We start from the raw sequence: 15,369 nt of genomic DNA, 5'->3' as shown, positions 1-15,369 counted from the left end.
GATAATTTGAGTCCTCCAACTTCACTCTTTTACAGAATTGTTTTGACTGTTTCTTTTTTCCTTTGCATTTTCATATAAACTTTGGAATTGGTTTGTTGATTTCTATGAGAAAGTTCTCTGGGATTTTGATTAGGATTGTATTGAATTTATAAATCAATTAACATTTTAACAAGTATGTGTCTTCAATTCTATGCACACAGTTACATTTTTTAGCATATAGACCCTACATATATTTTGTTAGCTTTATACCTATATACTTCTGAGTTTTTGGTTTTGATTTTCCTGGAGGGTGTAGGAGACTAGTAGGGATTTGATTCCTGATATAGAAAATCTGTGTGTGTCTCTCTCTCGCTCTCACTCTCTCTTCTCTCTTCTGGTTAGTCTGGCTAGAAATTGGGGCGCCTGGGTGGCTCAGCTGGTTAACCATCTGACTTTGGCCCAGGTTATGATCTCGCAGCTCCTGGGTTCAAGCCCTGCATCAGGCTCTGTGCTGATTGTTAGCTCAGAGCCTGGAACCTGTGTTTGGATTCTGTGCCTCCCTCTTTCTCTGACCCTCCCCTGCTCACGCTGTCTCTGTCTCTCTCAAAAATATGAAATAAAACATTACAAAAATTTTTTTTTTTAAATCTGGCTAGAAATTTATCAATTAATAAAAATAGGCTATGTGGATTTGACCCATGGGTCATGGGTTGATAACTCTGGTCTAACCCTAGTAAAAGACAGACCAGAGTAAAAAACCAAGACCTAACTATACACTACAAGAATTTCCCTTCAAATACAAAGCATAGATAGATTGAAAGGAAAGGGATAGAAAAAGATAGACCATGCAGATAGCAATCAAAAGGAAGCTGGAACATTGTCAGGGATAAAGAAGGACATTGTATAATGGTAAAAGGATCTAAAAAGACATACATATGTATGTTCCTAACAGAACTTTAACATACAGGAGGCCAGGGCTGATGACAGTAAACAGAGAATTGAACAAATCTGTAATCATAGTTGAAAACTTGAGCATTCTTTTCTCAATAATGACAAAAAATAAAGATATAGACAACTTGTATGACATAACCAATTATACCTATTTAGCATTTTTATGACACTTGTCAATTTAAGAGAATAAAAATAGAGGCACCTGGATGGCTCAGTCGAGTCAGCATCTGACTCTTGATCTCGGCTCAGGTCATGATCTCATAGTTAAGAAATTTGAGCTCTCTGTCAGGCTTTGCACCATCAGTGCACTGCCTGCTTGGGATTCTCTCTCTCCCTCTGTCTCTGCCCCTCCCCCACTTGCTGTCTCTTTCTCTCCCTCAAAATAAATAAATAATTATTTAAAAAAAAAGAATAGAAATAATATAAAGTATGTTCTTGGCTCATAAAACATCTGGGGGGCACCTGGGTGGCTCACTTGGTTAAGCGCCGACTTGAGCTCAGGTCATGATCTCCCTGCTCGTGGGTTCAGGCCATGAGCCTGAATTCTGTGCTGAACTCTGATCTGGCACTGTGCTGACAGCTCAGAGCCTGGAACCTATTTCAGATTCCAGGTCTCCCTCTCTCTCTGTGCCCCTCCCCCACTCATACTCTGTCTCTGTTTCTCCCTCAAAAATAAAATAAAAACATTAAAAATGTTTTTAAAAACATCTGGGAATATCCCCAATTGTGTAGAAATTAAATAAGTATCAAACATTTCTAAATCTATAGGTCAAAAAGGAAGTTGAAAGGAAATAAGTAGAATATTTTGAACTAAGTGCAAATTAAAATACGACAAAAATTTGTGGGATACAGTTCAGTCAGTGCTTAGAGGGAAATTTATATCATTAAACATTTACGTTAGAAAAGAATCTCTTCTATGTCCAAGAGGTTGGCAAACTGTACCTCATCACCTGTTTTTATAAAGTTTTATTAGGGGGCGCCTGGGTGGCTTAGTCAGGTAAACGTCCAACTCATGGTTTTGGCTTAGGTCATGATCACAGTTTGTGAGTTCGAGCCCTGCGTTGGGCCCTTTTTGGGATTCTCTCTCTCACTCTGCTCCTATGCTCGCTCTCTTTATCTGGAAAATAAATTTATAAATAAACTTTAAAAAAAAAGTTTTCTCGGAACACAGCCATGATCGTTCAGTTATGTGTCATCCATGGCTAGCCGTTTGCATGCTACAGCAGCAGCAGTTATGACAGAGCCCATTGGGTCCAAAAAGCCAAAAACATTTACCAAAAAAATGTTTGTCAACCTAACTTCTATCTTAAACTAGAAAAAAAAGAGCAAATTGAAGTCAATAAAATTGAAGAGAAAACCAATAGAGGAAGATCAAGGATACAAAAAATTGGTTGTTAAAAAAGGAAAAGTACAATTGATAAACTTCTTTGAAGGCAAAAGAGAAAAAAATCAGGTTGTTGAGAATTATTGAAGATGCTGGAAATGGAAAGAATAAGTGAGACAGAATAAAAGTATCATGTGGAGGCAAAGAATTAGGTCAGTGAATGGAGGAGGATGTTGAGACACATTATGTGAAAGAACTTTTTTCTAAAAATATTCCTATCACATCAATTTCAGAATTTATAAGCCATCTGTTTGCATGAATGCTTAAACTCATAAAATCCTGTTTCTATACTGGAAGAAACATTCAGTGGTCAATTTAATCTTCACATTATGTCATCAGTCCAATCCACTGGGAGAGTCCTTTCTTCTGTTTTTTAAAAAAAATACTTAGCTAGTAGTTTTTGAGAAGCTTTAAGAAGCGTTCTCCAAGCTAAAGATTTCTTTAAAGTTTTTATTTAAATAAAGTTCACTTGTATTTTGTATTCTACTCCAAAATAACAGTAATGCTTCTTTTAACACGAAAATGCTTGCCACTTCTCTGACCCGTTAATCAAAATTGGTGCTTTAGAATGACGTGCCACATTTATTCCCTGATTTTGCATCCTCCTTAATACCAACCTAACAGTCCTGGTTGGAGATATCTTGATTAGTCCTGTTTTTAAAAAAAAAAAAAACAGATGAAGAAACAAACAGTTCTTGCATGGGACCTATTGGAAGCTACACAAATAGTTTCAAAGCCAGGATCTGAACCCAAGATTTCTGATTTTCAGTTTAGAATTCTTGCTAGTATATCATACTATATCCAGATTTGTATCTGAGTTTATTTTAAACCATGCCTAATTTGAACATTGTTCTGCAAGACAGTATGTTACTTAAAATTTATTTGGTATTCTCCCCACCTGGAAAAAAGTATACTCACATGCAGTTTAGGACATGCTAGTTAAAATTGCTCTTTGGAGAGCGTCTCAGTTCACACTGGTATATGGAAAGGATCAGAGGTCTTACGTTAAAGTTCTTACATTAAGTTCATTTTCATAGCCCAGTGTTCCTTTTTTTTTTCTTTTTGAGAATCCTAGTCTAATCTTTCACAACACTGTAGTAAACTGATTTTGGTAGCAAAAAGGAGATATTAACCTATAGGACCATGTTAGTTTAGCTTTTGGAAACTAGCATGTAGGTAGAGCATTCCTATGAGCACTGTGGACTGTTAATTCTCAAATGATGGAGAAGGAAAAACCAAGGAAAACAAGATGAGTCAGCACTGGATAAAATTAGATTTGTAAATGTGTATATACATAACACATGCTATTTGTTAGAAATCACCACGTACAGAACATTCAGCCTGACCTCTGAGTCATTCCCACTGTAACCCTTTAGGTCACTCTTGGCCTCATAGCACTTTGAGCTTGTCGCCTTCACTGTGCAGTAGGATGTTAGGTCATTTTAACTTCGTTCCAAAAAAATTTTCACCAGTGGTACAGTGATGCAGTGGATCATATATTGTCCATATCTGTCATGGATAATACATCATTAGGTACAGCTTTTTTTATTCCAAAAGTCAGCTTGCTCCTTTTTTTCTGAACCAATAGGCTATGTGGGCATGAAAACTTTAGAGTTATATAGAAATAGTCATTGCTAACACATAATGTAGTAGCATTTAGGAAATACCAGCTGCTAGTTCATGTACTTTTTAAGATTAACTCCTTTAATCCTCATAAAACTTGTGAAGTAGGTAATACTATCTGTTCTACAGTCGGAGAACTAAGGTTAAATAATTTGCCTGTGGCTATATAATTGATAAGAGGTTAACCATTTAAACCTAAGAATCCGGACACTGATGCTAATATTGCTCTGGCCGTACTACCACTGTTGTAAATGAGGGATTAGAAATTGCTGCCGTTTTCCATTGTTTAAAGACTTAGGACCTTTTTGCTTTCAACTCTTCTGTTTACTTACTAGTAAGGACCTACCTGTGTCAGTTCCTCTGCTAGTGACTGAGGATATAATATATGGTCCTTATTCACATAGAGATAAAAAAAGAGTTTACTAGTTTAGCCTTCATAGCTTGCTAAAAAATATTTTATTATTCTTAGTGTTAAATTTTTTAAATTAATTTCGTTAATTGTAAAAAACTTAAAATTTACCATCTTAACCATTTTTAAGTATACAGTTCACTAGTGTTAAATATGTTCACAGTGTTGTGCAACAGATCTCCAGAACTTTTTACCTTGCAAACCTGAAACTCTACTAATAGTAAAGCAGTTTCGCTCATTTTCCCCTTCTGCGAGTCCTTGGCAATCACCACTCTACTTTCTGTTTTTATGAGTTTGACTACTTTAGATACATCATATAAGTGGAATTCACATTTGTCTTTTTTGTGACTGGCTTATTTTGCTGCATTATGTCCTCAAAGTTCATCCATGTTGTAGTGTGTGATGGAATGTCCTTCCCTTTAAGGCTGAGTAATATTCCATTGCGTGTGTATGCCACATTTTAAAAAATGTATTCATTTGTTGATGAATACTTGGGTTGCTTCTGCATCTTGGCTATTATGAATAATGCTGTTGTGAATGGAGGCACGCACCTATCTCTTCAGTATCCTGTCCTGTGTTCTTTGGATATATATCCAAGAGTAGGATTGTTGGATCACAGGGTAATCCTATTTCTCATTTTTTAAGGAATCACTTTAGTGTTTTCTGTAGTGGCTGGGCCATTTTACATTCCATCAACAGTGCACAGGGTTCAAATTTCTTCTCATCCTCGTCAACTCTTGCTATTTTCTGTTTTAGGGGTTTTTTTTGTGTGTTTTTTAAATAGTAGCCGTCCTAATGGGTATGAGGTGGTAAAGTTTGATGTGACCCATTTGTTTATTTTTGCTCTTGTAGTCTGTGCTTTTGGTGGCATAGCCAAGTAATCACTGCCAAATCCAGTGTCTTGAAGCTTTTCTCCTGTGTTTTCTTCTAGAAGTTTTATAGTTTTAGGTCTTAGATTTAGATCTTTAATCCACTTTCAATTAGTTTTTGTACATGGCTAAGTTAAGGGTCCAACTTCATTTGCTTACAAATGGATATACAGTGTTCTCAGTATCATTTGTGGAAGAGACTCAGGTTGTTGTTTTGGTTTTTTTTAATGCCCCGAAATAATGAGTTTGTGAGAATTTTCTATTTAATTTATGATGTTTTGCACACTGATATTTAGCTTTAGTATTTTCTTAGTTATTGATATTGATAGAATTTCAAGTTTTATAGGTATGAGGCAGATCATATCAATAAACAGTGATATAATTTTCAGTGCTCATTTGGCCCTTTGGGTTGTTTGTGGGCTTTTCACATTCGGGGTTGTTTTTTAATCAAACTTCTATGGTATATTAAAATTTTATATGAGGCAATTTGCAGGTCATTCTGTATACTTTTTTCAAATGCCTAATCTATATTAAAATATTTGCTGCTTTGAGCTAAATAGCTACAAGTACTCTAAGCCAAAATAAATGATGCAGAAATAAATGTTGCATAATTTTTCCTGTCCTTTTTTGCTCCTAGGGAAGCAGCACGAGAGTGTCGTAGAAAGAAGAAAGAATATGTGAAATGTTTAGAAAACAGAGTGGCAGTGCTTGAAAACCAAAATAAGACTCTCATTGAGGAACTAAAAGCACTTAAGGACCTTTACTGCCACAAATCAGATTAATTTGGGATTTAAATTTCACCTGTTATGGTGGAAAAAGACTGGCTTGGCCTCAACCAGAAAGACAAAATAAACATTTTATTTTCTAAACATTTCTTTTTTTTCTATGCGCAAAACTGCCTGAAAGCAACTACAGAATTTCATTCATTTGTGCTTTTGCATTAAACTGTGAATGTTCCAACACCTGCCTCCACTTCTCCCCTCAAGAAATTTTCAGCACCAGGAATCATGAAGAGACTTCTGCTTTTCATCCCCCACCCTCTTCAAGAAGTAATAATTTGTTTACTTGTAAATTGATGGGGGAAATGAGGAAAAGAAAATCCTTTTTAAAATGATTTCAAGGTTTGTGCTGAGCTCCTTGATTGCCTTAGGGACAGAATTACCCCAGCCTCTTAAGCTGAAGTAATGTGTGGGCCGCATGCATAAAGTAAGTAAGGTGCAATGAAGAAGTGTTGATTGCCAAATTGACATGTTTTCACATTTCATTGTGAATTATGTAAAATTGCTAAGAGACCCTCTAAAAAAGAATTTTAGTATGGTGTTGAAGAAATTAAGAATGAATTCGAAGTGCTTTCTATGTACATTCTCTTCTTCAATACTGACAACTTGTCCTTGACCTTCTGTATTAACTATAGCTCTTCCATAGGGCAGTTGTTGCTTCTTACTTCAGTTCTGTATGTGTTCAACATTTTTGAATACATTAAAAGAAGTAACCAACTGAATGAAAAAGCATGGCATTTGAATTTTAAATTAAATTGAAGTAAATAAAAGTACAGAGCTTGTTTTAGTTAGTACTAAATTCTTAGTAAAAAGATGCTCATTAGTAAACCAGCCCCTTGAGTTACATAACAAGGTTTTTAAATAAATGTTTTTGTCATCGCCTTCAAAAATATTTATGTCACTCATTTACTTAAAAAGATATTTCTAATTAAACTGTTCCCATTTGCACTTACATTATGCCACCAACAGGAAAGCCTTCAAGATGTTAAATAAAACAAAGTTATCTATTTGTTTATAAAATGTTATGTGTTGTAGAAAAATACTGATTTTGAATCTTTTCCATATTAACATACTTTAACGGAGTATCCCTAGTGAGTTTTTTAATGAAAGAAGTTGTAAGGATATAGTTATAAAAAGTACAGATGTACACAAGGAGAGTTATTTTCTTCCGACGTATTTGAATGACTGCTGTACTACAATATTTGGACTGTCATTCACACAAAACATTTTTTTTTTGGTTTTCTCCTAAAAAGGATAGTTGTGCTTGAACTTTCCAATATGCTGTAATAGCCTTTGTTCTTCTGCAGAGGAGCTACCTGTTTTAACCCCACTATACCAGTCTGTGTTTATATGTATCATACATTGTTTCTGATACTACTAATTATTAATTACTCATTCACTAAGCTTGATACGTCTTTATAAAAGTTACCCTTTAAAAGAAAAATAGGACTAAGGTAGATTTTAAAAATTGGAGACTGACATAATGTTAGATATAATTTCTCATTTGAGAAGGTTATTCCTTTTGAAAGAAGAGTGTAGAAAATTAATGCTTTATACTTCGTCATGGGTTATTTTAAAAAGTTAAGTTTGTTAATGTGTTAACAAAATATGCATATATGGGTGTTAATTGTTGGGTCCATTTTGAAAAGTAAGGTTTTTAATATTTGTAAATGGTGTATTTTTGTTTGTAACAAACCATTGTCTTTTTTCAAGGATGAACAAAGTTTATGAAGGAGCATCATTCTAAGAATTGAGTGATGTAGTCTTATATTTGGACAATTCACCAGATTCTCAAGAAGGCTTTCAAACGACTATAAAGTTTGATGTTTATCCTGCTGAGCTAATGGGGAAAGTTGTAGCATAAAAATTATTTGTATACCAGCATAGATATGTCATTTTCCAAAACTTCAACAGAAACCAAGCAAAATCACAAATCTGTTCACAAACTAGAATTCTTTCTTAATGAGTGAAAATGTTTGAATGTCATAAACTTTATAAATGAACATTGCCTAGTATTTAGCAAGTTGTATTCTCCAAAGTAAAATGTTTTCCAAAAGTTGAGGCATTCTGTTTAGCTAGAAAAGTTGGTGGTCCTCTTAGTCCCTGATAAATCAAGGCAATCACATCCATATTAGTTGGTTGAATTAGGTCCTTTGTACCTTGAAGATGATTGCACTGGTTTGAAGTCAGTTACTTGATGGTGAGGTAAGAATGTGTTCTGTTGCTAAATCTGTTTTAGACCCTTAAAGAGACTTGAAGATTTCAGTTCATACAGATAGAAATTAAGCATCTTTTGTGCAGACTTTTTTTTAACAAGAATTGGCAAAAAGATGTTTGTTTTTAAGCATGCAACTTTGAGAATCTTTATTAAGGAAATGACATAATTTTAAAAAATCTTGTAGCCAAGAACATATATGGCCACATTACCAGTAATAAATGCTTTTTTCTCTTCATATTGGCCAAAAGGGAATGAAAATGTCATCATAGGAATCTGTACATATGCTACTGATTTGCCTAGAAAATAGCAAGTTTGGTATCGCTTACTTTGCAAATATAGGGCCATGTGGCACTTTTATCTATAGGACAGATTAACTCTAATAAAAATGAAATGGGAGGGATTTATTTTTGATATATTACTCTTATGAGTTTTCAAACTTTGATAGTGTTTAACTGAAAAGTGGTTTAGAAAGGGCTAGATCCAATGTGTTCACATTAAAAAATTGATATTAGATATAATTTTAAGTTCATTCTTTTTAAACTCAAGTACCATATTGNTTGTATAATATATGTGTACATATATATAAATACATACAGTATATAATCTGAAGCTCTGAGAGCTCTTAAGTCAGGAATGCTGAGTATTATAGTATATTGAGGTCAGATGAAATTTTACATCTTTGCGTGTTCTGTTGCATCCCTTTTGATAGTTTCTTGGACTGCATTACTCCAGCACTCGTGATTGATTTTTGTCTTCTGATTTTCTTCCAAGTATTTTATTTTCATTGTTAGTTTGCTTTGGCTTGATACTTTCATGTATGTTACTAGTCACTTGAAGACTCCCCTGCCCCCAAAGTATTTGGTTTTTATGCTTTGTCTCTGGCAGCTATAACAGTGGTAAGAACATTTTGAAGATAACTTCTAAAAGGTACCACTGGTTCTTCAAAACTCATCCTGGGGGAGGAATTTTGGTGTTTTCATCTGAGCAGGGATTTTGTCAGAAAACATGTTTTGATGGTAGGTCAGCAGCAGTGCTGGGATCTGAAAGCACAATACCAGTCAGGCAGGCTGTCCGATCAGAAGTCATCTGGCTGAAGTCTATCTCTGTCTCTCAGGCCTAATCCCTACTATCATTTTGACCATTGAGGTGTCATGTGGAATCATACAAAGGCTTAGGAAGAAACAACCAGTTTGTTTAAAACCAGGATGCTTTTACTTACTTGAAGTGACTTTAATCTAGATTTCTTCTTTACATTTTAAAAATGTTTTTAATTTTGTGATCAGCTACAGTCAATTAGCATAAGTTGGTCTCTTTATTTTGAAGATCAAAAAGGCTGCTTCATTTTGCAGGATTAAATAAGGCTAACATAAAGTTATGATTTTGAATTAAAGTGGGTTTTTAGAGCAGTCATTACATACCTTTTCAGTTATTTTTAAGAGGCTTCATCTTGTTGCCTTTGCGGCTCTGAAAACTTTTGGTATACTTTTTCCTGTTGACGTAATACAAAAGTTGTATATTTATTTGGATTATATTTACATTATATTCTTTGTAAATGTTTGGTGTAACTTGCACTTTTAAAAATGACCCTGTTGGGTATTAGCAACTTGAGAAGTTCCCTCATCAGTTAATTGTCAACTGGCTTTTTATGTCTTTCTCCTCTCTTCAAATCATGTGACTTTTTTAAATGGAAAATTTCATTAAAATATTTTAGCACCTAAAGGCTAGCCTTATAAATAGATGTAAAAGAAAAGTAACAGGAAATTAGATTTGACTAGCCCAGTTAATTAAAAGATGAGTTTGAACCCAGTGGGATTCTTTTTCATCATGGATAAAGATAGAAGGAAAAGCAACTTGAGTAAATCGATACTCATTTCCAATTTTAAATGAGACTCTATTCCCATTCCAACATCACTACTTTCTGTAGGGTGCCAAGGCATCCGTGAATTTATCCAGAACAGTAACATCGTTTTCAAGGCAGTTAATTACCGTCATCGTGGAGACCACATGGAATCATTTGAGTATGGTTTTTTCACTTTAAACCGGCTTTGTTAACATCAGAGAAATACCTAAATCTGACTGAGGTCAGGCGAGAAGGGAAAGTGCAGTGTGCTTTGGTAAGCCGCCTGTAGGTAAGAGTCAGGGGGTACATTTGCTCACTCACTTGTACAAAGCACAACTAGAACTTTTGTTGGATGGTTTGCATACATCTTGAATACTTTTAATGTTGATATGTTAACTTTTTTAAGTTGACTGCACAGTCACTGTATGTACTAGGAACTGGTTTCCTGGACTTTCTCGAATCAATGGCTAGGAGGGGCACTAATCCCTGAGGGGTTGAACATATCATGAAGCCGAGTCAGTATGGAAGAATTTCAAATAAATCAAACAGGGTGCTGACGTTCCATCTGTCTCATGTGCTTGTGATAAGTTCATACTGATCAGTGAATGTAGCTTAAGCCTTTGTATGCGTCCTCAGGGGGCAAACTAAGAGGGACCAGATACCATTTGAGTGGAGGGATTATATTTCAGGTGTTTTAGCTTGAAATTTATTTTTTAAAAAAATAAAAATAGAAAAAAAAATAGAACAAAGCCTGTGAAGCAAGATGATATTATAAACAGGCAGAGTTGTTTTAGCACAGAGAGAAAATACTGACCTGTCTGCATTCTGGTACTGTGGGTGCAGGTCCTAGCTGGGTATATAACCTGATACATTTTTAATTATTCTCACCAGCAAGTAAAAGGAAAATGAACAATCTTTGGGAAATGTCTTTGAAAGGGGGCAAACAGTAAGAAATTCAGACTTTACCTCCTTTATTCAGGCATTAATGCCACTTGCCTACAGAAGTACAGCATTTCCAAGCTTCCAAGGAGCATCTCAGAAATGTATAAGAGGCAATCTGAGATAGTTGTTAAATTGGTAGGGAAGGAGGAAAATCCCTGCAGATGGTAATCCTACATTAGTCGGCCAAGTGGAATAATCTTATCATTGTGTTTGGGAGGTTTTATTTTCTTACGTTTTTAAAATTGAATTGGTAAATGCTTTATAGACATTTTTACCCAGGTGCCACTCCAATTTGTGTATGTAATAAAAATTATTTATATTAAAAGTGGGGAATAATTTGTCAACATTGTTCTGTGTGTATGAATTTATTAGGGGTGGCAAAGAGGAGTGCTAGTTAGCAGTTTTTCCACATAGAGTCGTCCCCAACTTCTTTGTCCACCTGTCACTTGTCCTCCCCACCCAAAAACGGAATTATTTCTAACCTAGATGTATCACTTGAAATTTTTAGAAACAAAATAATCAGGGAAGTTTCTAGAGAGAAAGATGGTTTTTGTTTTTGTTTTAGTTTTTCCTTGAGGATTGGGGTAAAGAATACCTCCCCCCAAAACTATCAGCACAAAACAGGGTATTGATTTTTAACTCTGATGTTACTATTGGAGTTGAATACTAAGTAAATATAATGAGGGAAATACATTTCTAATAAAATTCCCTACATTCTAGAAACAACCCTGTTTTAATTTTTTTACCTGAATCTTTTTGTGCTCTATCTGTGTAAAGAGAGAAAATGTACTGAGTTATAATGCATTTTATTAACACTATGTACATAGTAGCTGCTTTGTGTTCAGAATGGTAGCAATTGCTTTGTATATTAAAGTGATCCTTGTGAATTTGTGAAATATTGTCAGAAAGTGCTTTTTCTTACTGTAATCTTTGTGGTATCAACTGTCCTAATGCCCTTTTTACACACATTTATGTGCAGTCACATAAACATGCTTTTAAAAACTCTGTAAGTCTCTTTTTTGGGGATGGGATCTCTATATTTTGGTTTCTTCCAGTCGTGTTAAGCTGTATTTTTCTTGGACTTCGGTTTATTACTTTTGTTAAATGAGCAAAGTTTATGTTAGAATATATCACAGGCTTGTGTTGCACAGCAACAGAAAACTAATTTGAGCAACCAGAACATATCTTCAGTTGTTTAATTCCACTGTATTCCTCATTTTTAGCACAAGATTTCTTTGTTCAGTAAGTCTGAACAGTGCCTATTTGAAGATGTGGAGATGTTACCGCCCTATTGAGGAAACCGATGGAGACACAGGACCAGCTGTCTCCAGTGTCATGAAATGCATGTTTGCATTGGAAGAACAGTAAGAATAGCTAACTTCGCAGGCCCCCTTGTCATTCTAAAGGTCTGTGATCATATAAAACAGGAGATGGGAGGAGGTGTGGTTAATCTGCTCTTTGCTAAAAGGATAATAAAAGATTCTCTCCTATTGATTCAATTTCTGAAAATAAGCAGTTGCATTTATTCTAAGATTTTTTTTAATTGCCATGATGTATTTATTAAGCTTGTTAAGCCTGTTGTTATACTGAAGGAATTGCATACATTTTATTCTTTCTCTTCTACAGTGTGATCACTTACGTTACTGTACAGACACTTGAGAGTGAAAGGGTGATGTTAATAGGGCAACAGGTGTAAAGCAGGATTGTGCTGAGCAAATCGGGACCTTCAGTCACCGTCCTTGTAACCCGTGTCCAAGTGCTTGAGTCTCCAATAAGGGGATCAAGTGCCTATCTTCTCTTTATCCATACCTTTGTGGTCACTTGCTTATTTCACAAATACTTGAAGACACACTTGTGAGCACTAAGTCCCTGTCCTCAAGAAGCTCTAAGACACCGCCAAAGAAACCATTCTGTAACGTTCATATGATTTTAGCTCTGTGCTAGACTCTCCCATTTGTTATCTCCACTCAGATTGCACAACAGAGGTCCAAAACAGAACTTCTGATTTCTCCTCTGAATCTGTTCATCTTTCAGCTGGTTTTTTCCATCTTCTAAATGATGCCACTATTCCACTAAACTAAACTGCTTAAGGCCAAAACCCATAAAATCAATCCCTTAATCAGTGTTATCCTTCCATTGTACATTTTCAGTTTCTCCACGTCTTTCTTTTGCACATTGACCAAACTGGGGCTTAGAATTCTGGTGAGGCCCTAACACGTGAAGAGAAAAGGTATTTCCAGGCACTTCAATGCTATTTTTGCTTTTTTTTTTTTTTAATTAAGGTGCAGTTCACATAACAAAATTGACCATTTTTAAATGAACAAATCAGTAGCATTTAGTACCTTCTCCGTGTTGTGCTAGCTACCACCAACTGCATATCTAGGTCCAAAATATCATCACTCCAAAATAAAACCTTCTGTCTATTAAAAAGTTACTCTCCATTTTACCCTCCCTCCAGCCCCAGGCAACCATGAATCCTGCTTTCCATTTCTATAGTTATCTATTCTGAATATTTTTTATAAATAGGATCCTATGTGACCTTTTGTGTCTGGCTTCTTTCACTTAGCATGTTTTTGAAGTTCCTCAAAAACATTTACCAGTACTTCACTCCATGTGGCTGAATAATCTATTATATAGCCACAGTTTGTCCATTTATCCGTTGATGGACACTTGGATATTTCCATTATTTGGCTTTTGTGAATAATGCCTCTATGAACATTCATGTGCAATTATTGGAGTCCCTGCTTTCAGTTCTTCTGGTTACATACCCAGGACTGGAATTGCTGGGCCATATGGTAGTTCTATGTTTACTTTCTGAGGACCTGCCAAATTTTTCCTGAGCTGTCGCACTTTACATTCCTACCAATGATTGATGTGTGAACGTTCCAGTTTCTCTGTGTGCTGGCCAACATTTGTTTTAATTATGCTCATCCTTACAGGTATGAAGAGGTAGCTTGTCGATTGGATTTGCGACTCTTTAATCATGTGTCTGGAGTTATTTGTAGATCTTATTTGAAGAAATGTCTGTTCAAGTCCTTTGCTCATTTTTAAAACGTTTTTTGTTTTCATTGTTGTTGAGTTTTAGGAGTTCCTTATATATTCTGGATACCAGAGCCTTACCAGGTAGTATGATTTGCAATTATTTTCTCCCATTCTCTTAATCTTTCTTTTCACTTTCTTGATAATGTCGTTATTTTTTAACTTAGTTTCCTTAAGTATTACCTATGTTTGGAAAATATGACAAATAGGGAAGCAGTAAAAAGATTCTTGTGTATCCCTTTAGAGACAGTCTGTGCATAGACATGGAAATGTAATGTCTTTTCTCTCCTCTCCCCTTTTTTACATAAATGGTACTTTGTCGCTGAATGTGTCTTGACGGTTCTATTTCAGTTTATGTACATCTGCCTCAGTCTTTCTAACTGGTGTGTTGTATCCCATTGGGTGGATAAGCATCCTCTTTTGTGGACATTTAGGTTATTACTTTTGACTCTTACAGATACACACAAGTCAGTGTAAATACAACCTAGTTTATCTTTAGGGTAGATTCTGGGAAGTGGGAATGTTTATTAAGTATGATTTTTAGATTTGGAGGTTGCTTCCTAAGCATTAATCATTTGCTAAGTTAACAAAAATATGTTGGTTAGTATTTTTTATGTCAAACTTTACATAATTTTTTTTAGGAGTTAAAAATAGAAGTAGCAGGGGGCGCCTGGGTGGCTCAGTCGGTTAAGGGTCCAACTTCGGCCCAGGTCATGATCTCATGGTTCGTGGGTTCAAACCCTGCATTGGGCTCTGTGCTGACAGCTAGATCAGAACCTGGAGCCTGTTTCAGATTCTGTGTCTCCCTCTCTCTCTGACCCTCCCCTACTCATGCTGTCTCTCTCTCTCTCAGAAATAAATAAAACATTAAAAAAAATTTTTTTAAAATAAGTAGCAGAACCAGCCTTTTAACACAAGGTTTTGTAGTAGATGGCCTCCCTTTTCGCACCTCTGTTATAGGGCTTTCCCTTCGAATCTTCCTCAGAAACAGTTCTCAGCTAGGAAACTTAATTTTTCAGCATACCATGTCTTCTCGTGTTAAAATTTGGCACTTCTTTGGCTATAGAAAGAAAAGCATAATATGACTGAAAATTGGAAAGAAACTTCAGAGCTAACAAATTCTCAATTTTTAAAGTAAAAAAACAACTGAGTTCAGCCCTGATTTCATGCAATTCCTGTCAGTGTTCAGAGAAACCCATGTTTCTCTTTGCCCAGAACAAGGCTGTCTGTACTCACTGCAACATCGTGCCTCATTCTTGTTAAAGATCTTGAAAATGCTACTTCTTGCTGGGGTGCCTGAGTGGCTAAGTCGGTTAAGCATCCGACTTTAGCTCCA

General features: G+C 35.5%; 1 protein-coding gene and 1 long non-coding RNA gene across 4 annotated transcripts in view; one reads left to right on the top strand and one right to left on the bottom strand.

Moving 5' to 3' along the window:
- The window catches only part of CREB1 (cAMP responsive element binding protein 1), a 55,288-nt gene extending 49,204 nt beyond the window's left edge, over nt 1–6,084 (top strand). For all 3 annotated transcript variants that reach the window (XM_077771192.1, XM_077771196.1, XM_077771189.1), the window contains one exon: nt 5,853–6,084. In XM_077771192.1, the coding sequence (XP_077627318.1) occupies nt 5,853–5,997 (145 nt within the window). In that variant the 3' untranslated portion in view covers nt 5,998–6,084. The remainder of the gene's footprint in view (nt 1–5,852) is intronic.
- LOC144237569 (uncharacterized) lies at nt 2,751–3,819 on the bottom strand. The gene is made up of 2 exons (XR_013336890.1): nt 3,661–3,819; nt 2,751–2,965 (listed from the first exon to the last, which is right to left on the bottom strand). It is a non-coding gene; the product is annotated as an uncharacterized LOC144237569 (long non-coding RNA).
- Nucleotides 6,085–15,369: the final 9,285 nt, after the last annotated feature.

Source organism: Crocuta crocuta, unplaced genomic scaffold (genome assembly GCF_008692635.1).
Source record: "Crocuta crocuta isolate KB4526 unplaced genomic scaffold, BGI_CrCroc_1.0 scaffold160, whole genome shotgun sequence".
In the NCBI taxonomy this organism is placed as follows: Eukaryota; Metazoa; Chordata; class Mammalia; order Carnivora; family Hyaenidae; genus Crocuta; species Crocuta crocuta.
This window is presented reverse-complemented; position numbering and strand designations above follow the sequence as displayed.